This window comes from Ziziphus jujuba, chromosome 12 (assembly GCF_031755915.1).
Source record: "Ziziphus jujuba cultivar Dongzao chromosome 12, ASM3175591v1".
In the NCBI taxonomy this organism is placed as follows: Eukaryota; Viridiplantae; Streptophyta; class Magnoliopsida; order Rosales; family Rhamnaceae; genus Ziziphus; species Ziziphus jujuba.
In genome coordinates, this window is record NC_083390.1 from 16,147,245 (window position 1) to 16,171,785 (window position 24,541).

General features: G+C 29.3%; 2 protein-coding genes and 1 non-coding gene across 8 annotated transcripts; 1 reads left to right on the forward strand and 2 right to left on the reverse strand.

The window, feature by feature from the left end:
* Positions 1-1,247: 1,247 nt before the first annotated feature.
* On the reverse strand, positions 1,248-1,319 carry TRNAD-GUC (transfer RNA aspartic acid (anticodon GUC)). The gene has a single exon. It is a non-coding gene; the product is annotated as a tRNA-Asp (tRNA).
* A 10,489-nt stretch (positions 1,320-11,808) lies between these two features.
* Positions 11,809-14,663, forward strand: LOC107429072 (protein CRABS CLAW). 3 transcript variants are annotated; one of them, XM_048462987.2, is made up of 7 exons: positions 11,809-12,101; positions 12,647-12,775; positions 13,074-13,176; positions 13,351-13,399; positions 13,583-13,658; positions 13,986-14,042; positions 14,378-14,663. In XM_048462987.2, the coding sequence occupies exons 1-7, from the start codon at positions 12,006-12,008 to the stop codon at positions 14,384-14,386; spliced, it is 519 nt and encodes a 172-aa protein (XP_048318944.1). In that variant the 5' UTR covers positions 11,809-12,005; the 3' UTR covers positions 14,387-14,663. The 3 variants fall into 3 exon arrangements, with proteins under 3 accessions (XP_048318944.1, XP_048318945.2, XP_048318942.2); XM_048462985.2 differs by having other exon boundaries at positions 11,828-12,101; positions 14,391-14,663; XM_048462988.2 differs by lacking the exon at positions 13,986-14,042 and having other exon boundaries at positions 11,811-12,101; positions 14,391-14,663.
* Positions 14,664-16,702: 2,039 nt separating this feature from the next.
* Positions 16,703-23,778, reverse strand: LOC107429070 (squamosa promoter-binding-like protein 6). Of its 4 annotated transcripts, none has more exons than XM_048463307.2 (6): positions 23,497-23,778; positions 23,041-23,249; positions 21,925-22,631; positions 20,952-21,088; positions 18,130-18,906; positions 17,368-17,676 (listed from the first exon to the last, which is right to left on the reverse strand). In XM_048463307.2, the coding sequence occupies exons 3-5, from the start codon at positions 22,575-22,577 to the stop codon at positions 18,152-18,154; spliced, it is 1,545 nt and encodes a 514-aa protein (XP_048319264.2). In that variant the 5' UTR covers positions 22,578-22,631; positions 23,041-23,249; positions 23,497-23,778; the 3' UTR covers positions 17,368-17,676; positions 18,130-18,151. The 4 variants fall into 4 exon arrangements, with proteins under 4 accessions (XP_060669058.1, XP_048319264.2, XP_048319263.2 ...); XM_048463306.2 differs by having other exon boundaries at positions 22,938-23,249; XM_060813075.1 differs by lacking the exons at positions 17,368-17,676; positions 23,041-23,249 and adding an exon at positions 16,703-16,949.
* Between the last annotated feature and the right edge of the window lie 763 nt (positions 23,779-24,541).

The window sequence follows — 24,541 nt, forward strand, 5'->3', positions numbered from 1 at the left end:
TCAAATATATTAACCAAAGAACTATACGAGTATCAATGCCTTAGAAATATCAAATTGGCATAACAACCTCATGCAACAATACCTCCAAATTTAAAGTCACCATCAAAATTGATATTCATTTTAATTTATCATAATTCTATGTTTTTTTTTTTAAAAGCGAGACCCAATTATACTTTAATCATTATTTTATCATAAAAAGGAAAACAAGGTTTATTTGATTGGTTTTGATGTGATTTTTTTTATGACTAGTTTATTTAATTTTATTGCAATTGGATGAATTTAAAAAAAAAATATATATATATATATATATATTATATATGAATAATATAAATTAAAAGCCAACAACAATACACATTGCTACCCAAAAATAATGCATAAAAAATTCAAGGTCTAACCATTTTCTTCTCTTCTTATATTTCAAATTTTCAAAGGTTAGATGCTATTTTGTATTCGATTCTACCATATAAATGGTGGATGGCATTAAAATCTCCATCGATTTTGGCCAAAAAAATCTTTATGGATTACTTTTCAGAAAATAATACTAATTAAAAATAACAAAGTAAAAAAGAATAATTATATAAAAGTATATGGAAAAAAATTATATAAAAAGCAAAATGGGTCGGGTTGGACATCACATAAGCTGACTTATGTATGTATTGCTTCACAAAAATAATGCATAAAAAATTCAAGGGCTAACCATTTTCCCTTCTTCCTAGATTTCAATTTTTCAGAGGTTAGATGGTATTTTGTATTCGATTTTAAAACATGAATGGTGGATGGAATTAAAATTTCCATGGATTTTGGCAAAAACAAAATCTCAATGGATTACTTTTCAAAAAATAATACGAATTAAAAATAATAAAGGCAAAAAGAATAATTATATAAGAGTATATGGAAAAAAAAAAAAAAATTATATAGAAAACGAAATGGATCGGGACTGGATATCACATAGGCTGACTTATCGGGCGCAAATTTGAGGTTAGATTGTATTTTGTATTCGAATTTACAACATGAGTGGTGGATGACATTAAAATCTCCCTGGATTTTGACCCAAAAAAACATCTTAATGGATTACAAAATGTATTGCTTCACAAAAATAAAGCATAAAAAATTACCGTAGGCAGGCCAGCCAGGCCGTGAGGGCGGTGGGAACGGGCTTCCCAAAATGCCAGCCCCGGGACGGAGTGAGCATAGAATGAAGGGGCCGGCCCTCATGTTGCATTAAAATCGACTCTTAAAAAACAACACGCCGTTGCCGGGGATCGAACCCGGGTCACCCGCGTGACAGGCGGGAATACTCACCACTATACTACAACGACCTGTTTGCTTGTCCTCTTTCATTAAGTTATTATAAACTAAACGAATTTTGGAACTAAATACAAACACCCAAAATGATCGTTAGAATTTTATTTTATTTTTCCTTTTTCTTTTTCGTCTTTGATAAAACCTTTAGGTGTCTAGGACAACTACACGGTAACGCCAATATATATATATATATACACACACACACATATATACATGAAATTGGATAATTCAAATGAATAATAATTTTTCTCATATTATTTTATATCAGGGTTCATATTATTTTGCACAAATTCAATTTTACCTGGTTTTAAAAGTTTCATTTACCTCATCAATAATTTAACAATAGTTTGATAATCAATTATGTGATAGTTTTTTAATGATATTAAATTGATATTGTATTATATACATGGATAGATAAACCATTTAAAAGTTGTCAAATCATAAATATCAAAATTTTGATAAAAAAATTTGATCACTCTAAATTTATCATTTCCATAATATAAATAGTTAAGTGCATTTAGGCCGTCCGAGGGGATGTGAATGCATTTTTCATAATTGTTTAATATGTAGAGTCAATATATATTTATATGGCACATATTTATTTCGTTGAATAGATTGATAGTTATGAATTGAATTTAAATTAAAAATCTAAAGGAAATATGGCAACTTTTAACTAGCATTTACTACATAATATTTCTCATATTATAAGCTCTATCTAATTCACTTATTTGAGAATTATTGTTAATATATATATATATCTCTACCAACGACAACATCTAACCCTATAAAGTAAAAACAATAGAATAAGATCTTTAATCATAATCATTTTATTTGAAGAAGGTTGTTCCTTAGTTTTTAAAATATTGATTATACTCCTATAGAGATGCAAACTTGTAATATTGATGTTAAACTTAAAGAGTGTTTCACCAAAAAAAAAAAAAAAAAAAAAGCCCCTAGTGTGTGACTGTAATGATATATATGAGAGGTTGATGAAAATATTTTGTAAATATTAATAAAGTAGATAAAAAATTTGAAACTAAAGAGGCCTAATTAAATGTTAACCTTGATATATATTAATCATATTAATTTATGATGGAAAATTAGTATTCATTTGAACCATCTAATTTTATATTATCATTTTTATGGCTGATGGCATTTAACGTAATTTTTCATAACTTCTAGCGGTTCTTGTTGGCGAAGATGTATCTAGTCCCTAAAAATAAATAATAGTTATTATACGTTTGGATGCAAATTTGGGCCGGACAAGTCAGCCTATTTGATGTTCCAGCCCGACCAGTTTCACTTTTTTTATATAATTATTCTATTTTATTCTTTATTTTTTATTACTATTATTTTCTTAAAATTAGGCAATTGATTTTTTTTTTTTTGGGCCAAAATCCATGGAGATTTTAATGCAATCCAGCATTCATTTCGTAAAACCAAATACAAATACCACCTGACTTTTCAAAAATTGAAATTTAAATATACAAGACTAGAAAATGTTTAGACCATTGGTTTTATATGCATTATTTTTGTGAAGCAATGCTTATTAGGTTGTTGTTGGCTTTTAATTAATAATTTTCATATTATTTTTTAATATATTCAATTATAGTAAAATTAAGTAAATGAGTTGTAAAACAAATCACATAAACCAATGACATGTACAATTAAAATGAATACTTATTAAGTTGTTGGCTTTTAATTTACATTTTTCATATTTTTTTCATCTATTCAGTTATTGTAAAATTAATTAAATGAGTTGTAAAACAAATCACATGAACCAAAGACGTAAACATTATTATTATTATTATTATTTTCAAAAGTAATGATTAAAGTATAATTAGGTCTCTACCTACAAAATTGTGATGGTGACTTTAAACTCGGTGGTATTGGTGCATGAGATTGTTATGTCAATTGGATATTTCCAAGGCATTTTTGTTTGTATAGTTCTTTTCTCTATGCTATATTATTATATTGTCTTCTTTTTTATAAGACATTTACCACTGTTACGTTTCTAAGGCATGAGATGTTATGTCACTGGTGATTTCAAATTCGATAGGCACCTATCATTGATTCCAATAATATTTATTTCTTTGATAATGTATTTATAAGTGCTTTTTCATAAGTACTTTTATTTAGTAGCGCTTTTTATTTTTAGCATTTCATAAAGAAAAACTTAGGTGTTTGATTAAAAATTATAAAAAATGCTTTTGAAGGTGAAATGGAATAAAGTTAGACAATTAAAAATTTAATTAAAATATAAAATACATTTTGTTTGGGGAAATATCTACTAGGCTATTCTCATAAAAACACTCAACATTTTTTTTTTTTCAAACGCATTTTCAAATGCTTATTTTTTGAATGATTAAAGTGTCTTTACCTCCTAAAAAAACATTACCAAACATGCACTTGGTTCTTCTTGAGAATCAGGACCCATCATTGAAGTTATTTGCTATTGCCAACAAGTTTGAACCATGTAGAATTTCTTTAATTTTTGAAGGTCTAGTGATATAATTATTGAGAATACATCATTTTTAAATTTATAGTTCAAATTTCATTCTCGATGATAATTTTTTAATCCTAATTCTAATAAGTTTAATGTACATATATTTATATATTGAAAAAAGATAATTACAATGGAATATCTTCTAGTTTAAAACTTTTGCAGGATCATAATTTTCATTTTTATTTTTTTGCACAAACTTACTTTTTGTTTTGCTTGCAATTTATCTTTTTTTTTTTTTAACCTCAAAATAGGCTGTAAGAACTCAAAATTCAAAAATAAGAAGACAAAAAAATCCTTGTTAATAGAAAAATCATTTCCTTTAAAAATTAGAAAAACTCAAATAAAACCCAAAAAAAAAAAAATTCTCTACACATATGCTAGTACTTCTTTCATATTCCTAACCTATCTATGTCATGTTGGTGCTACAGACTTGTTCTTATGCGCATGTGCCCTTGCCGCCACATGTGTGCACTGAGGAAAAACTCCGACTTTGAATTCTTGCAGCGTTTATTAGGGTTCCGCAACTACTCCCATTCCATCCCATCTTTGCATTGTGTTGCATAGCAGATAAAGTTGCGGGTTCCAATTTGTAGAAAGAGAGAGAATTCAGAGAGATACATAGAGAGGAATCTTAGAGCGAGAAAAATAGGCCATTTGGGTAGGAATGCTGTGATACCAGTTTATAGAAAGAGAGACCTTAAAATTAACACCTAGATGAAGAGAGAGAATCTAGAGCCAATTTTATAGAAAGATCAAGTTTAGAAAGAACGGCACTGTGGTTCTTTTTGGGAAAAAAATAATCAAAAAAGAAGAAGCAGAATTGTTTATTTTAAAGTTTAAATTTAAACCTTTCCTCTTTTGCATGATCATATTTAGGTATCATATTTTTTAAAAATTATAAACTAGCTTCCTTTTCATTTCTATAGTCAATAAAAAATTCAAAATAGTAAAAATACAATTGCTCTCTACTGTTGATTGACTTATATAAATATATAAAAGAATTAGAGAATATTATAAATAAAAAAAATAGAGAAAAAAATTTATAGAAGAATTACAAGATAAAAATAAATAAATAAACAAAAAAACAATGTTTATGTCATAATTTTAGAATTACTGTCTATTGTTGGTAGACTTACTCATGTTAATTTATCATAGTTTTATGTTTTTTTAGGCAGGGATCCAATTATACTTTAATAATTGTTTTTCATAGAAGGAAAAACAATGTTCATGTCATTGATTCATATGATTTGTTTTACAATTCATTTACTTAATTTTACTATAATTGAATAAATTAAAAAATATTTGAAAAATATAAATTAAAAGCTAACAATAAGTATTCATTTTAATTTATCATACTTTTTTATTTTTTTAGGTAGAGACCCAATTATACTTTAATAATTATTTGTCATAAAAAGAAAAACAATGTTTATGTCATTGGTTCATGTGATTTGTTTTACAACTCATTTACTTAATTTTACTATATTTGATCAATTAAAAAATATACAAAAAATATAAATTAAAAGCCAACAATAACCTAAAAAGTACTGCTTCACAAAAATAATGAATATACAACCAAAGGTCTAAACATTTTCCACTCTCGTATATTTCAATATTTGAAAGGTTAGGTGGTATTTGCACTCGATTAGACATGAATGGTGGATTACATTAAAATCTTTATGGATTTTGGCAACAAAAAATTAATAATAGTAATAATCTCAACGGATAACTTTACAGAAAATAAAAATAAAAAATGTAAAAGGAAAAAAGAATAATTATGTAAAACATATGTTTGTTTAGGCAGCGACCCAATTATACTTTAATCATTATTTTTCATAAAAAAAAGAAAAACAATATCATTTGTTTTACAAGTCATTTACTTAATTTTACCATGATTGAATAAATTAAAAATATATGAAAAATATAAATTAAAAGCCAAGAACAATCTAATTAGAATTGCTTCACAAAAATAATAAATTTAAAACCTTGGTGGATTGCCTTAAAATCTCCGTGGATTTTAGCCAAAAGTGATTTGTTTTACAAGTCATTTACTTAATTTTACTATGATTGAATAAACAAAAAAATATATATGTTTCATAATCATAATAATAAAAAGCGAAACGGGTGCGGATGGAACGCGGATCGTTCGATTGACAGGTTGGAACGCTGCTGTAGCTGTTGTATTGGTTGCATTTAAAAGTCATCAACAACAACCACTAGAAGTCTAGAAAAATTACATTAAATTGGGGGAAAAAAAAATTATACATATATATATACACACACACATATATAATTAGATTAGTTTAAATGAATAATAATTTTCCGTGATAAATTAATATGATTAACATATCAAGGTTAACATTTAATTAGACCTTTTTTAGTTTTAAAAATATTATTTACCTTTCATATTGTTAGACTAAATTTTTTTTTTTTTTTGGTGAAATACTCTTTCAAGTTTAACATCAGTATTAAGTATGGTATGCATCTCTATAGGAATATTATTGACATTGTAAAAATTCAGGACCAATTTCACTTAAATAAAATGATTACGATTAAATATCTTAGTTTTTATGAGTTATAACAATTATTTCAATTAATCAACTTATCAAAGAAAAAAAAAAGCATCGATATTGAGTACTATTTTTCTCTTTTTCTACCATGATAAAAATGGATAAAGTAGAACATTCATAAATATCATAAACTTTTTTTTTTTTTTTGATAAAAGATATCATAAACATGATAGCATAATACTTTATAAGCTTAGATGTAATTGTTAGTGTGTGTATATATATATATATATATATGTATAATAATTGTCAAGTAAGTGAATTATATTAACCTTATGATATTGGGCAAACTTTACTATAGTTTCCTTTATTTTGCTATTTTTTCAATACTGCATTCTTATTAATGAAAAATATTAGTATTCTTATTATGAAAAATATTAGTAATATCCCTTTGCATCTTACTTTTGTTTCAATATGGTACAATTTTTTAAAACTCTTAATAATGAAGCAGGAATTTGGCTTATTTACCTTTTATTTAATAAAATTCTTTTACTTATTCTTGAAAATAAAAGAGAATGAAAATTAATAAATAAAAAAATATGATTAAACTAATAATTAACTTTTTTTTTTCTTTTAAGAATAAAAAATAATTTTAAATATATTCAATGTAGATAAGCTTAACTCTTAAAGTTGTAGTTGAGACAATTATAATTATTATATATGGCTTCTTTTTTTTTTTTTTTTTTTTTTTTGATAAACTGGAGGGGAAGATTTTAGCATAGTATTTAGAAGATCTAGTAATTTGATAAGAAGTGTATATATGTATATGTGTTTTTTTTATATAAATTTTTTTAAAAGTTTTTAGGAATCAAAAAAAAAAGAGAAAAAAAAAGGAGGGGTAAATTGGAAAAACTCTAACTCTATTAGTAAGAGTTTTAAAAAATGATATTATCTTAAAACAAAAATAAAATATGAAAAGGTTGTATTGATATTTTCCGTATAATATTGAAAAGATAACAAATTAGAAGGTTCTATAATAATATTTAGCATATAATATAAGAGTTACTTATATAATAAGTGCTAATTACGAGTTATCATATCTCATTTAGATTTTTAATTTAAATTCAAATAATCATTATCAATCTATCCAACAAGCATATCTTATTTAGATTTTTAATTTAAATTCAAATAACCATTATCAATCTATCCAACAAGACAAACATATGCCACATAAACATAGATTAGCTCTACACATTTAACAATTTTCCCCAATAGCTTAAACTGTAATTGTAATATACATGCTAGTTTTACTAACAGTACATATAATCAATGATTGTTTTCTATATCTCTTTTTAAGAGCATATTGATGATTGTTTTCTATATCTCTTTTAAGAGCATATTGTATAACGACTTTAGAGTGCTAGCTTTATCTTTAATATCGTACATATGTATAGCAAGACCTCCAAAACGACATAAAAATAAGTCTTCAATTTAATTCAAACAAACAAAGCTTTACATGATGTCTAACTCCAATATTATTTTGTCGAGCATATTGTATAACGACTTTAGAGTGCTAGCTTTATCTTTAATATCGTACATATGTATAGCAAGACCTCCAAAACGACATAAAAATAAGTCTTCAATTTAATTCAAACAAACAAAGCTTTACATGATGTCTAACTCCAATATTATTTTGTCATGTTATGTAAGATATGAAACAAGAAATTAAGTTGGCCATATATATCATAAAGAAAATATTTAATGCCTCGCATTTCGAACAAAAAATCATTTTCAGTCACTCATATATTTCGAATCATGACCACTCAATACCCAACCCATAGTTTCAATTAATTATTTTGTTGAATTTTTCTACCTTTTTTTTTAAGAAAAAAACTTATAATTCCATCTAGCTATAACAGTAATATCTATATGCAACATCTATGCAATTGTAACCAAAAAAGAAAAAAAAAAAAAAGAAAAAAGAAAAAAAATGTCTATTTGTAATAAAAATAAAAACTACATGACTGGAAAGACAAGTCCCAAAAAGTAAATGAGATGGAGTAATGGATAGGGAGGGATGTGTCAAATCTGAATTACCCGATATGAAGCAAAATGGAGGTTGAGAAAGGATAAAATGATTGTGGCCAAATTGGTTAATAAACAGAACCACAAGAGCTAGCTATACAAGGTCTTAATGGGTGTGTGCTTGTGATCTATGAAAAGTTGTTTGGTAAGCTTCAAGAAAGATGCATCAGAATCTCAAATATATTTCACTAAAACCCAAAAGAAAATTTCTTTTTTTGAAAAAAAAAAAAGAAAAAAAAGAAGAAGAAGAAGAAGAAAAAGAAGAAGCTAAGGAATCCATTATTATAGCTAGGTTGCCTGGAGTGGAGGGCAACGCAAAAGCAAAGTTGATGATCATGAACATATAAGAAAGAAGTAGGGCATAGACGCATAGTATAGAGAGCAGAGAAAAAGAGTGTTATACCAGCAGAGAAAGGTGGAGAATTCAAGTGAAGGAATAGCTTTATTTCTATATTTGGAAGGTGAGGAATAGTCCCATCAGAAAAAGACAAGAAAAACCCCATGATGTTGTAGTACTTGAATTGGCTGAAAGTGACTTCTGATTGAAGCACTGGTCTGCTTTCACATTTCCTTGTTTGGCATTGCACCCACAAAACAAGGATTCCATTACCAGTACCCTTTTTCTTCTCTATCTTTTTTAACTCTCTCTCTCTGTCTCTCTCTCTCTCTCTCTCAAATTCATTCAATTGCTTTGCTTTCTCATCACCTTCTTTCACTATTCATTATTGTTATTGTTATTGTTGTTCACGTTTTCTTGGTTTTTTCCATATTAAAAATTAATTCAATATGTGAGGGCTCGATGACTGATGAGTTTCTTTGTTTCCCATTCATATCCCACTAGCTAGCTGCTACACAAGCTGTGCATGTGCAATGAAAATTGGTTTTGGTTTGGTTTGGTCAATAAAATTAAAAAAAAGTCTCCCAATTGCATGTCGTGTTGTGTCGGTTCATTACCAGCTATAAGGAAATCTCACCTGTTAAAAGGAGTCTCTAGATAGCTGCATCCACCGAGGAAATGACATCTATAATTTATAACAAATACAACTTAAATTGTTTAAAAAATTAAAATTTAAAATTACACTAATATTCTGTTGGATTTTTCACTTTATTTTATATAGAGGTTGAGCAGTTCATTTAACCCATATATATCAGTCATTAATGTTTTTTTAAATTTCAATTTGGAATGATAAATTAAGTAAGTTTTAACTATAAAATTATAAGATTAACTTGATGGAATCCGAGTACTTGGATTGTTCTTTGTATGTCAAGGAAATTTAATTTATTAAATACAAATATTAATCCGATATGGCTACACTTTTTGATCTATAAGACCCTAATCGTTTTATCTGATCTAGATATACTTGAAAAGCATAATTTTACTATTCTATAGATTTCTTCGCACATCCTTGGATATATGAATGTTCCCTCTAGAAGTAGATATATAGAATTTGTTTGGTGCCTTTAAATTTGTAAAGGAATATATATCATATTTGATTAAAGGATCTCGATTTAAATTGTGGGTACGTATAAGGTCCATGTGATAATTTCCAATATTTTGCTAATTTCTTAACAACATTAGGTACTAACTTAATTCACAGTACTTGTCTGATTAATTATAGATGAATTGTTGAGACTTTAGTTATAAAAATGACTAGTCTTTTAGTTAGTTAGCAAATGATTATAGATATTTCTGCAACTTGATGCATACCAACCAATAGAATTCTAGAAATTGAATATTTCTAATGAATATGTGGATTACTATTTTTTTTTTTTGTTATGTAAAAAAATTAATTATAAAAAATTACTCTCTAATGCAACTATCCAAAGTCTCTATCAAACTAATGTGTCAATTTTTTTTCTAAAAAAAAGATAATATGAGTGTGTCCATATTATAGGTCTGTTAGAAAATGTGATTTAGCAAAAATCTAAAAATAATCCTTGAGTATAACATTTTTTTCAAATAAAAAAATACATGGAAACATCAATATTAAAAGAACCATTGGAAATTGATTTTTGAGTTGATTGTCTAAATAGACATGTATAACAAATAAATAGCAAGTTCGTCAAACTTATGTACTATATATATAGAGACCAATCCACATTTTTATTAGAGATACTCTTAATCTATTAGTATATCAATATCATTTATAAATACTATTTTTCATATTATTGGCAATGAAACACATATGATTTAGAGGGTTACACACACATAAACTAAAGATGAGGGTATTTGAATTTGAAATTATCTTATAAGAACAATACTGACTTTGACATTAATCTGTTCATGAAACATCTATAATTTAATGGTATTAATTTGATTGATCAGTACAAAAAAAGGTTTTCATAGAAACTAATTAATATTATTCTCGAATCACTCCATATTTATTATTTTGTGGGCGTCAATGACAATAAACAATTTTGCCTTCTTATTTCTATATAAAAGAAATGCCAAACTCTTAAAATGGTGATTCATAATTCTTTTTTTCTTAAATAAAATACTAAACTAGCTAATCCATGTATATATAAAAGAGGGGATAATTTTCTATGACCCAGCGATTTTCCTTTAATTTGTTAAATTAATGGTAATCTTAAAAATTTAAACGGTTAGGAAGCTAGTAGATTTATTATGTCCATCTAATTATGTCATTACAACAAGATCCCATATAGTTTTGAAAAACAGCGTTAATTATACTCATATAGGAGGTTTTGATGATAAAGACTAATAGTAAGTTAATCAAAAGCCGTGAATTATGTAATATTTGGAGAGGTAGATGAAAATTTTTATAAGCATATAATATTAAAAAAAAAACAAAAAACAAAAAGGTGAGATTCAATTTAAGTCCAATCTCAAAAAAAGAAAAGAAAAGAAAAAAATCCCAATTAAGTTGGTAAGCATCAAACTAACCAAACCATCAGTGAAGATAAATCTACAATAATCATCTAAAGTGGTGATTGGTTATAACCAAGTGCTCAGAGTTCTTTCAGAATCTTCAAACCAAGTCAAGTAGTGCATTTGTTCAATTTATACTCAACATGCACATATATATATATATATATATACACACACACATATATTATAAATTTGAACATACATATATATATATATATATATATATATATAAAACACGAAAAAAGTTCCTTTTTGTATTACCGGAAAAAAAAAAAGAAAAAAAGAAACGGGTTCCTCTTCTAAGATTCTTATAGCTTCAAATTATTCTACACAGATTTGTCCACAAAAATTCTACCATATATGTAACATAATTATATTTGATTAATTAATTGTAATTAAATGATTATATGGGAAAATGGTCCATGAGAGATTTTGGTCTGTCTGAATTAATAAAAGCAGTGTCTGAATTCCGCACCTTGTAACTGTGGGGTCTGCAAAATGCAGCTATACTATATAGATATAGCTATAAAGCCCATTATAGAAACCCCACACTATGATATTTTTTTTCTTTTTCCTTTTTGACTCTACTTGTCCGAGACCTCTATAACCTTCCCAAATCCCAACCCCTCTGTACTCACCATCCTTATCACAAACCCTAAAGACTCATCTTTCTTCTTCTTCATCATCTTTGTTTTTCCTTCTGTTAATAATCACTATGAACATTGACGACAAAGTCACCTCCATGGACTTGGTTCAACCCTCTGAGCATCTTTGCTATGTCCGGTGCAACTTCTGCAACACTGTTCTTGCGGTAAAAAATCACATACAAAAGTTGTTACATGTATCATATGATCTACAATTTTCAAAATTAACCTAGCTAGCTCTCCCTCTCTCTATCTATCTTTCTCTCCTACCATGTTTATCATCATGTTACGTATGATAAAACGAAACACATTCCTATCTCCATCAAACAATATTTAAGATTTCAGTACTATGTATAAAGAATATATAGCTGCATATTAGATTTATTTATAAGTATATATATTATATATATATATATATATATATATATATGTATAGGTATATATTACAAAAACAGTTTCCATAGTCAGAAGAGAACCCAAAATTTTTTATTTTCTTATATTGGTGAAGAATAAGCCAAATCATCTTGTTATTGTTTCTGACATGCATGGTTATAGAAATATATGGTGTGAAGTAAATGTGGTAAACAAAACAACCTACACACACACACACACACACACACACACACACACACGAACACGATGTTAAAGACAATGACATGGTTATCTATTGCTGTATTTTAATGCGTTTGTTTGTGTTTATTGGTGGGTGCAGGTAGGGCTTCCATGCAAGCGTTTGTTGGACACAGTGACTGTGAAGTGCGGTCATTGCAGCAACCTCTCCTTTCTTAGCACCAGACCTCCTGTCCAAGGCCAATGCCTTGATCATCCTTTGAGTCTTCAGGTTATTAAATTTATTACTAATTAACCAAATCCATGGATTCTTTTTTATTTTTATTTTTTATTCTATTCTTTGACTACTTTTAGTTGTTTCATATATATATATATATATATATACACACACAAGGCTCTTTTTATGATGGACAATATAGGGCGATATATACAAATATTATATTTAATTAATATATATATACATATATATGTAGGTGAAGAGTCAAAATTAATATCAAGGAAATCTGGGTGTTTAATGGGTAATAAAAGGTTTTTGTAATGATATAATATTATGAGAAACATGTACGCAGGGATATAATTGCAATGATTTTAGGAAAGGTGGTCAATCTTCTTCATCATCCTCCTCAACATCTAGCGAGCCTTTGTCCCCAAAAGCACCCTTTGTTGTAAAACGTAAGCTAAGCTGGCTGGATCTCTCCCTCTCTGTGCCTTTCTATATTTTTTTGTAACAAAATATGCACCTGTTTAAACTTTTCCTTAAGAGTACAAAAAAGAAAAAGAGTAATAATAATCTTGTTTTTTTCATTCCTTTTTTTTTTTTTTTTTTGTTTCCAATTGGCTTTGCAGCACCTGAGAAGAAACACAGACTACCTTCTGCATATAATCGATTCATGAAGTAAGATGAAGAATTGCTAAATTAATTTCCTCTTCTCTTTATATTATATATATATATATATATATATTCTTTCTATTAATTATCAGATTAGTACCTAGATATATTATATATTTTTGTTGTTGCTGTTGCTGTTCCATTAACTGTTATATATATATATATAATATAATTAATATATCATTTCAGAGAGGAGATACAGCGCATCAAAGCAGCCAATCCTGAGATTCCCCACAGAGATGCATTTAGCGCTGCAGCAAAAAATGTAAGTTTGCTTTAATCTTCTCCATAGGGTTTATATGCATACCTATATATAAATATGTAGAAAAGAAATTATATCGAGTAGGTTATGAGCATATTACTTCTATTAACGGTAATAGAACATAGGACAATAAACACTTGATATATATAAATTGTCTGATAAAGCCAAATAAATAATTTTTGTTTATATATAATTAGATATATATATATATATATATATCTTGAATAATCGATCCTGAATGCCATGGTATATGTAATATATATCATATGTATGTATGCAAATGATCTCTTGTTGATATAGTAGTAAAAAAATCTAACTAGCTAGTAATAGTGGGCTAGGTACATTCCAAATTCATCAGCTGGGTCTGTTTCCGGGAGCAACAACAATGTATGGAACACATCTCTCCTCTCTTTTCCTTTTATTTTATTCCATTGCATATCTTGTTTACACTAGCAGACACTAATGCGCACCTTATTACTTTCTTCTTCTTCTTCTTCTTCTTCTTTTTCACATTGCTATATATAAAATTCAATTTTCATGAGCAATGGTTGAAAATACACACACACATATATATATATATATATATATATACATGTATATAAACAAGAAAATAATCTGGTGATACATCGATTGCGTCCAAAATAAACTTGGTAATGTTATGTAGGAGATCATTTATGCATAATTGGAGTTTGGTTTTGGCTCCAAAACTGATACTTTTCAAGTGTGCTTGATCAGATTTTGCAGGAATGAAGTAATCAAAGAATAAAATGTTATGTGGTTTGACGATAAATCAGATACATGATGAGCAAATGGGCAAGTAAATTAGGTCTACCTACGCTAATTATGAAACTTTCTCTTATCTCTTATCTCTCTCTTCTATATATATATATATATATATATATTCCTCACTTAGGCATGCAAAACTAAGATTTGGTATTTATATGTAAGTTTCAGTATTTGCTAATTTTGTACCTAATTTGGGTTGCTCTGAGTAATATCTTTTATTAATTAAGTTGTTATTTTTAAATTTTTTTCACCAACTTAAGCAATCACTTCAAATTAATATACACATACATAATACATTCATTATAAATGTTTCAAATTAGTGGCCTCGCAATTAAAATTAGTTTTCAAATACCTTTTGAAATAATCTTCAGATATCGCTTTTGATACTAGGCTTTACTTTATACGTATATACTGAAAAAAGACTGTTTGCTACCAACTTTTATTCTTGTTTTTGAAAAAGAAAACTTATTTAATTTTCTATTTTTTAAATAAGTGTTTTACGACTTAATTTTATGATATATACATATATATATATATATGTAATATGAGAAAAATATAAAATGAGGTGAAACTTTTAAAATTGGAACATATGTTATTGAATTTAAGTATTGTTATTATTTCTCATGGAAATATTCGATTTAAAAAATAAATAAAAGAAAAGCAAATTTGAGATGTCTCTAAAGAATTTGGGCCTATATTAAAGGTTTATGGAATTTGGGCTTCTAAAACCATGAGCCGGTAGGGATTCTCTCTTTTGTCCAGTCCAAAAAACAAGAGATGATAATAATATAGTTTTTTTTTTTTTTAATGTATTAATAATATATGCACCCTCAAAGGACTATATTTATATATTAAAAAAAAAAAGTGTTCGATTAAATCTCGGGTTAGTAGAATAGTAAAATTACAATTAAATCCCTTGTTTATAAAGTAAATATTTTTATAAAATTAAAAGAATGCAGATATTAGTAGCAGATTGTCGATATTTTGATTTGTCTTGCGACTGTATTTATGGATAAAAAATATATAATTATAAATTAATTTTAAAATCTGAAATGATTATTTGATATATTAATATGATAATTTCTTTAAAATATTTCTTTGAAATTTTCTAATTTATCATTGGAACACTTCATCTATAAAATTACAAGTAACAAATTTTATTAAATCCTATTACAATTTTGTTAATATAAAAACCTAATTGTCATAAATTTTGATTTTTCATTTTCCACATGGGTGCTCAAATAAAAAGTATGATGAATTTTGTATAATAATTTTCCATCATGAATTTTGTATAATAATTTTCCTCTTAGTCTATTTTTTACTTGAATTTTTCTGGGCTGAAACTTGGCTGCTTCCTATTCTTTTTTTTAAGTCTTAACAAAAATCTGACCCCTTTTTCTTTTGGTATAAAAATCAAGCATGACAAAACTATTGAACCTACACCAGTCCCCACCTTCCCCAGAACCACACAAAAAAGCAAAAGAGACTATATAGAAGCCCTTATTATAACCATATTTTTAAAGACTGCTTTTTTCTTTTTTTTAAAGAAAAAATGAAGCAATGTGTTCACTTAAAGAAAAACTCAATGATAATAATAATAATAATAATAATACTCTTGAGATGGTATAATCCAATTCAATCCACTTAAGCATGCTTTGCTCTAATAAAAATTATAATTTTGCCTAACCACCTTCAAAAACATGTTCCCCACTCTCATGCTAAGACAAATACAACAAAGTTCCTTTGTTTCTAACTAAAATGCGTCATTAGTGACTTCACATGATTGCTGCACTTTTTTTTTTTTTTTTTTAAATTAAATGATTGCCACACCTTTGATGTAGAGCAAAATTAGATTTTTTTTTTTTTTTCAATCACCTTAATCTAATACTGTATTTTGCAGCAGCAAAAGATGTGTTGGATGATCCATGGTTTTCCATACTTTATCACCATCTTGTCATTCCTTTGCAATATATCTTTACCGTATAAAATTAGATTCACATCATGTCACGAGTTTTAGTTTTATCATGGCTTTCTTTATCAATCTCTAAATATTTCAAAGACCATAATTATTTAAAAACATAATAGAAGTTTATATGGGATTTTTTATGTTCATATAGGCTTTTGATAGCTTACTCGACCAGTATAAATAATTAATGTATTTTTAAATCCAAAATTCAAAAAGCAAACGAACGAGTGGTAAGAGGAAGAAAAAAAAAAAAAAAAAAAAAAAAAGAAGGTAAAACTATCACATCAATTCAATGTGAACTTAACTAAATAAATATTATCTATAAAAGCAAGATTCGCATGACAACTGACGACCATCCATTCTTGTAGCTTTTTGAGATGGTTTTCGCTTCCCATATTCCTATTCATATACAGCTTTAAGCAAAACTAGAGAGAGAAAGAGAGTGAATGATGGGTGGATGAGGTGGCCACTCCACTTATGGTTCACTTGAGAAGTGAATAGAGGGTTTCATAGTTTGCCTAAGAAGGAAACTCTTCCTTTACCTACAAATGTAATGTACATTCCAATGAGACATAGCCTTGGTCAAAAAACAAAACTTGAACAGGCTTTGGGATAATTTAAACAAATGACATGGTGGGTATTAAAAAAATCCATACAAGCAATCAAGCCCCCGAGACTAAGGAAAGCCCACTAAAAAAACTTAATCTTTAACAATTAAAGTACAAGGAAAAGTTACTTTGTTGTTGATCAGGCATGCTATATATATTTTATAACAAAAATAGATCACCCTACTGATAACTTTGGATATAAAATAAAAATTATGATTTTGTTATCATGCTAAGCTGGTATTGGTGGCCCCCGTTTCTTTATGCTCCTTGCTTTTAATCTTACCCATTAATCATGAATGAAGCGATAGAAAGCAGAGCTACGTTGAATCTTGGACAGACAAAAGTGCACAAATGGTAAGAGTGAGTTTTATGATTCAAAGAACTGGAATATCCTGGATTAGCATTAAAAACACTTTTACATGGAGATTGGAGTGGAGATACTTTCAAACAACTCTTTCAATTAATAAACTAACACATCCGTGTACATAAGCAATTTCCCAATGGCCCTTTCTAATTTACCCATTGTAAAAAAGTAATTTAACTAGTTAAACCACAAATGGTACCTAAAAGTTTCTATCAGAACTTCATCAATTGCAAGTTCCAACAATGAACGTTAGTTAGAAACCTGATGAAGCAAATCCACAGTCTGCCTTGTCTTAACCTGCACCAACATTGATATCCTCATTTAATCCATACAGTTACGTACGACTAAACTTGTTCACATATGATGCAGTGACAGAGAGCAAGGAGTTTCCATTGTTTTTCCATTCCCCACAAATTCAGCCAGTGCCTCTTTCTTTTGTCACACTTTAATTGTAACTAATTCAGTTTAGTTGATAAAAAACTTTCTAAGGTAAACAATCTGCATTTACACTTGGTTCCTTTAATAGGTATAATATTCAGTTTTCCTATAATGATATTTATATGCTGCATATCTGTTGCTAGTATAATTTCTAGTTATATTTTTGCATCAATTTTAACCTCCACCACAGCATTCCCCAACTTACCATACATACAACAGCCTACTATATTATAAAGTCTTTTAACTTGTAAATATTTCACTGAGAACTACACACACAAGAAAAATAGCAACGAAGTGGATATAGCTACAAACCTCTTGTCACTTAAATGTTTCTTTAAGCGGTTGGGAAACAGCAGAATTCCTCATTTTCCTGCTTTATTTGTGCAAAGTTTCTCTGTCTCTCCACTCTTTGAAGATGTGATGAAAGTTGAAGCAAATCAACTGTCGATCCATGCTCAGGAGACAGACAATACTTGGCATCCAAACAATCCGACTCTTGAAAAGCCCTATCCACATGAACTTGAAAGTCAACAGCCTGACTGGCTTCAGGAAGCACTATGGACTCCAACTGATTTACTCCCATTGAATTCATTCCACATGAATAGAATCCATTTGCTCCATATCTTTCCGTAGATCTCAGCCTCAAAGGTTTATCAGTAAGTTGAGAAATGCCATGATGGGCACCTTGAATCAGGGGACTAGCAGTAGGAATTTCTGCAGAATGGCAGGACAAATTCTGTGATTGAGCTGACAGAAGAGAGAGAGCACAAGTCGAGTTTGAGGTTCCAGATACAGATGATTTCTGAACGGTTGATGCTGTATCAAAATCATAGTCCTCAGTTCGTGATGTAGAAATTCCAGAAGCATGATGCTTCCCAATGTCATGCAGATGGATAAAGGATTTAGAATGCAATTGTCTACTTGTAGTAGGCAATGCGAATTGAGGACTGTAAAGTGGCTCATCTTCTAATCTGACATTTCCATACTGGTTAGCTTGTCCATATTTTCCCGGATATCGAATGGCACCTGGAAGTATATCTGGAAAAACATAGGGTGTTCGCTTTGGTAAAGTACCCAGATATCTGGTGCCTGCAACACTCATATGATGTTAGAGAGAGGTAAATTGTTCCTTTTTGAAATACTAGTTACAGAAAGATAGAAGTAATTCTATGCAGTTTAATCTTCTGATTTTGTATAGGTCCCATAGACAGAATAAAGGATGTTGAATTGCATTTTTCTTTTTTTTTTCTTTTTTAATCATAATAAAGGATGTTAAAGTCACAAAAACATAACTCAATTTTCAATAAGTTTCAAGCAAATGGCCTCTCTGTACTATAAATGCTTGTTGTTGACCCCTTTTCAAATGAGATATCTACTATTAAGAATTATACCAGTAGTAAGTATTGTAACTAGTATATTTGCATGAAAGCTATAGTGAAAGGCATGGTTCTTGAAGAAGTTCATCCTATTCCATCTACGAAACTTTTCCGCTCACTGATAAGACCAGACTCAGATTAATACCAGAACTAGAGTCATAAGAGCAGCAGTTCTCATTGTAGTGATGTCCTCTCAAGGGCCATCCTACCCTTAAACTGCTTTTGTGCTTATGCTCACTCAATGTCAGCTGAGAATGTATCAAGGCCTCATAAGCAATACAACACTTTTAGCCAACAATATTGACCAGAAAAAATAGCTTTTGTAAAGGGGGAAAAAAAGAAACTTATCATGGTTTTAACATATTTTATCCACTTTAACACGTTTGTTGATCTACTTTATGATCGGTAATGGGTTATTGTGGGCTTACTGAATCCACCAGGACCATAATTGTAAAGAAGTAAATAGATGATTTATATTTTTTTGAAAAATGGTTTTCTATATGGAAATATTGGAAAATCATATAGCCTGCAAATAAGTGTGATGAAATGGACTTTAGAACACTTATTGACTTCTTTAGGAAACTACTAAATAATCTTTATCATAAATCATTGGCTAGGGAACATGATAAGGTTCTCCTAAGTGGCTGATATGGCCACTTTCTTTTTAGCTTTAAATGATGGAAAGGTCTTCTTCCTAGAATAAAAATAAAATTTAATATATTTGGGTCTTGGCATGGTCAAAAGGTCCAATAACAATGGCATTTGAAAGAAGAACATAAACTTTATCTTGCACTTAAGAGAAAAAAATTTCCAACAAAGAAAAGGGTCATGCTGCAAGGTATGTGTAAGAAATATAAATAATCAAAATATATTTAATAGAATTGGTTCTAGAATATTGCAATCTTAGAAAATCTCATCCCACTTCCCTTTTTCTTTTAAAAAAAAAAAAAAATCACTCTCATTTCTTGAGAAATATTAAAGAACAATTGCTAACTTCTAATTAACATGCTACTTGACAAAGACGACACCAGCACCATTGCCTAACTTGTTGACAAAATCAAGTAAGACAAGAATAGTTTCTAGTACATGCTCATAACAGAAAATTGCTTTAGACTGCTTACACCTTGCAGGTTTCTAAATTACCATAGGCACAAAAAGGAGAAGAAACAAAAACTTTTAACTTTTAGGGATATTAATTATAACAATTAACATTTTACACAAGCAGCAAGCTCAATGTTACCTAAATAACAATTGACAAACCAAACCTCAATCTTACATTTTATACACGACAGTCTTCCACAAAAGAACTTTGCATGAAGAGAAGATGATCTCTTAATAAAATCAGTGTCAGTGTGATAAGAAATAAACAATCAAGCTTGAAGTGTAATTTGTCATTTATTTCTATGGAAATGAAAGAAATTCAAAATTTTTAAGAAATCTCAAATCTGAGACTGCTTTACTCTAATAATAATTATAGGGAAAAAAAAGGCTAAATAAAAAAAAAAGGCATTATTATTAATAAAAGCAAAACGAATTTTCAAAAACTTTAGAGAAGAAAAATGAAACTACAAATGAAAAATGAATTTTCTTAGCAAATTCATTTCTAAATGATGCAAAATGCAGATAAAAATTTAAACATTTAGCACTGCATTATGGCATTTTGAGAGGTTCCCTTCTTATTTTTTCACTTGAGATGGGGTGAATTTGCATTTCACAATTGGATAAGGTATACCTTGATATGACTGAAACAACGTATACCTTGATATGACTGAAACAACTTGTGTGATTTGTCAGACAGGCTATCTAATTGAGGCTTCCTTCGGCGTTCATTATGACCAGCTAGGCGTCTACGACAACTGCGCTTACCATCATCAAATTCAGCTAGTAGATGAAACCTAATTATGGAAAACAAACCACAAGTTAAACTAGTCATCCCATTATTCAACATCCTGCTATTAGAAAGAGTATCTTAAAACAAAACAGATGGATTCGTACTTATTGTTCATTATGCGCCATGTATAAAAATATCTTGCAAACATGAAGACATCATAGCAACAAAACTAGTAAATTACAACCAACCAAAAAGCCCATTAAGTGCATATGACTAGTCAGCAAGACAAACTGTATATAACATAAAGAGCCCTATATTACTGTCCCCCATCATTTCACAGCTTATTTAGGTGTCATTAATGCACAAAAAAATAAATATAAGCATGGAATCTTCAAAAGATGTATCTCCATTTTTACAGAATATATGAACTCCCCAACATTGTAGCCTCCAAATGGGAAAGGAAAACCCATACAACCATGTAAATGCAGACACTAACATGAGGCGAGCCAAGGCAAGACAAATAGAAGATTTTCAGGTAAAGATGAACTTTCTTTGGCTCTGTTGAAGGTTGGTGTTCAACAACAGAAATTAAGGCTCCTTATATACACAAACATTAGGATTAATCACTTTTCTACTATTCTAAATCCTTTGTAGACAATGCCTCTTTTTTGTCGTCTCTACATCATTCCATTTCTTACCACTTGAAAATTCCAGTAGAAGTTATTCCGAACATAACTTTAAAAGTAATAAAACAAGAATCCTTAGACTCATCTTAGAGAAAAAAAATATGAGGATAGAAATCAAGACTCAAATAATTATATGCCACGATAAATGTAAAAGTACAGCAAAAAAGAAGAAAGGAAGGAAGGGGGGGGGGGGGGGGGGGGGGGGAGAAAATACCTGCTACACTGCTGGCAAAACCTCTGCTCAATGCCATTAACAATGACTTTGGCAGTCTTGGAGTGAACATCACAAACTTTATGCCTTTTGTGGTAGTCCTTTGAGGAGCTAAGATCCATGTTGCAACCATGAACTTGGCAAAAGGGAGTCTGTGGGTATGAACCCCTTGTCCTGGATCTCTTAGCCAGCAAGGAAGGCCTTACAGAAGATAAATTGGGTTTTTCTTTGGAATGTTCATGATTCTGTGAACTTTTGCAATCAACAAATCTCCCCAACTTCAAATCAATTAGTGATGAATCCTGACTGATAGATTCCATGAACGGACTTGAAAGCTTTGATCCAGATTCTTCTTCACCAAAAGATGAATTTGAAGTAATCAAACAAGTAGGAGAAGAAACTCTACTACTAGAACAATTACCAACCTGATCACCACACAATATCTCCAAACCTTGACTACCATGAAAAGGTCTTCTTATCATATCAGAAAAACCCAATTCCATTAATTCCATGCTCTCAACTGATTCTCTACTTGAAACAAGCCCATTGTCACATTGGATTAAAGCTTTTCGACTTCTTGGAAATGCATCCGACCAATCTAATTCATCAGAAAACAAAAGGCTCTTCCCTTCTGAAGCAAGATTCCAAGATTCCATTGGTGGAAAAACAGAATTTCAAGTTGCAGAGACTATGCGATGAATGATTAATGCCTAAAACAAATAACAAACAAATAAAAAATTCAAACCCAAAAGAAAAAACACGGTTCATTTTCAAACAAAACATGAATAAGAAACGCATATGTATATACATGACTGCATATACCAAAATGGTAAAAAATAAAAAATAAAAAATACAAACTTTGCACATGAGCTTACAGAAATGGAAACCACAGTGGAAACAGAATGAAAGCGATACCGTTAACAATAAAAAATCAAAAGCTGTAAACGACCAAAATCTTAAATAACAGATGCCGTTTTGAATTTGATTATATATATTCCATATGTTTAGCTACCAACATTTAGCACTTTCCAGGAAACAATGATGGAAATATTATGCTCCGTTTGGCTGCAGATAAACCAGAAGAAAAGAGAGAAGAAAAAGGACAATTGAAGGCTTAACTTTTCAGCTTCTTTTTATTCCCAAAGAGATGGAAAAGGAAAAACTGCACAGACTCAAAATGCAGGAACTTTAAAAAAATAAAAACGCGCCCCGTTCTGCTTTTCCCTTAGTTTTCCCGTCGACCAAACAAAGCTTTTTCAAATTTTTATAACATTCAAAACCACCATCACTATACTAATATACAAACATAACAAGCTTCAAACCTCGAGCTGAAAAACATCCACAATACAAAATCACACATCTCAGAGACTTTCACATTTTCTTGAACGTTCAAAGTCAAAGAAGAAGAGGAAGAACACGAAGAAAAGAAAAGAAAAGAAAAAAAAAATACAGATAAAGGATCACCCACTTAAAACAATGATAAAGAAAAAAGAAAAAAATAAAAAAAAAAAACGAAAACCCATTTGAGAAATGAACCCAAAAAAGAAAAAAAAAATCATTCATTAAAAAACGTACTTGGGTTTTGGCTGCTGAGAAAATTACAGGTAAAAGAAAAATGGCTGTCAATAATCGTTTTTGTTTCCTGCTGTTTCTCGGGAACCAAACTGAATATACAACGGAAAAAGATAGCAGAACAGGGACTGAATGAGAGATGGGTAGGGATGGTTTTTGCGTACAAGAGTGAAAAGTGAAAGGCAGAGAGAGAGATAGAGAAAGAGAGTGAGAGACAGAGACAGAGACAGAGGAAAGAGAGACAGAGAGAGAGAGAGAGAGACAGAGACAGAGAGAGAGGGGTTTTCTTTTTCGTCTTTTTTTTTTTTTTGGTTATTATTATTATTATTTTTTTTCAGGTTTATGGTGTGGTCGAAGCAGATACACTGTGAGTCAACATGATTTCCACTACACTGTCCAAAAGCATGTCGAGGTCTTTTGTAGCTTTTAAGAGGGTCTGCGAAATCCCATTTTGGTACACAACTTTTGTGCTGAATTACCACCAACAAGCTCATACATTGTTCTCAATTCCATAAACAAATGGCACATTTGGATTAACCCCCAAAATTACTTTTCTTTTTTTCTTTAACTTTCCTCGCACTAATTAATTTATTTTTGATTTCTTGATCAAAACCTTCCACCTAATAAAAAGTTATGGCATGTTGGCATGTGGGTATGTGGCCCATTTCAATATCCATGAATTTGTGAGCCCTTTCGCTCCATTAACTTTCTGCTGCTAGGAAGCATGCTTTGCCTTTTTTTTTTTTTTCCTTTTTTTTTCCATTTTATGTAATTGTGATCATAATTGGGTTGGGGGACATCACCGAACACATTAAAGGGCCACCTATACGATTAGACATAAGTTGTTGAAAATACTAATATAGTTTTCTCAACTTTGTAATCTTTTAGATATAAATAAATAATAAACCTGGCTTGTATATTTTACTTGTCTACATACTTATACAGTGTGAGTCTTATGGACTACATTGTTAATATAGTAGGTAACATATGTAGGATAGAATTGGCCAATTATAGATGAACCCAATAAAATTATGAAATAAAATAACTG

Bases quoted from the DNA above. Each gene is read 5' to 3' on its own strand.
- LOC107429072 (XM_048462985.2), top strand. From the start codon at position 12,006: ATGAACATTGACGACAAAGTCACCTCCATGGACTTGGTTCAACCCTCT. The intron at 12,776-13,073 runs GTTATTAAATTT...ACATGTACGCAG, and splicing joins ATCATCCTTTGAGTCTTCAG to GGATATAATTGCAATGATTT. The intron at 13,177-13,350 runs GTAAGCTAAGCT...TTGGCTTTGCAG, and splicing joins AGCACCCTTTGTTGTAAAAC to CACCTGAGAAGAAACACAGA.
- LOC107429070 (XM_060813075.1), bottom strand. From the start codon at position 22,577: ATGGAATCTTGGAATCTTGCTTCAGAAGGGAAGAGCCTTTTGTTTTCT. The intron at 21,089-21,924 runs GTATTTTCTCCC...TTCCATAATTAG, and splicing joins TTTTGCCAGCAGTGTAGCAG to GTTTCATCTACTAGCTGAAT. The intron at 18,907-20,951 runs GTATACGTTGTT...TGAGTGTTGCAG, and splicing joins GTTGTTTCAGTCATATCAAG to GCACCAGATATCTGGGTACT.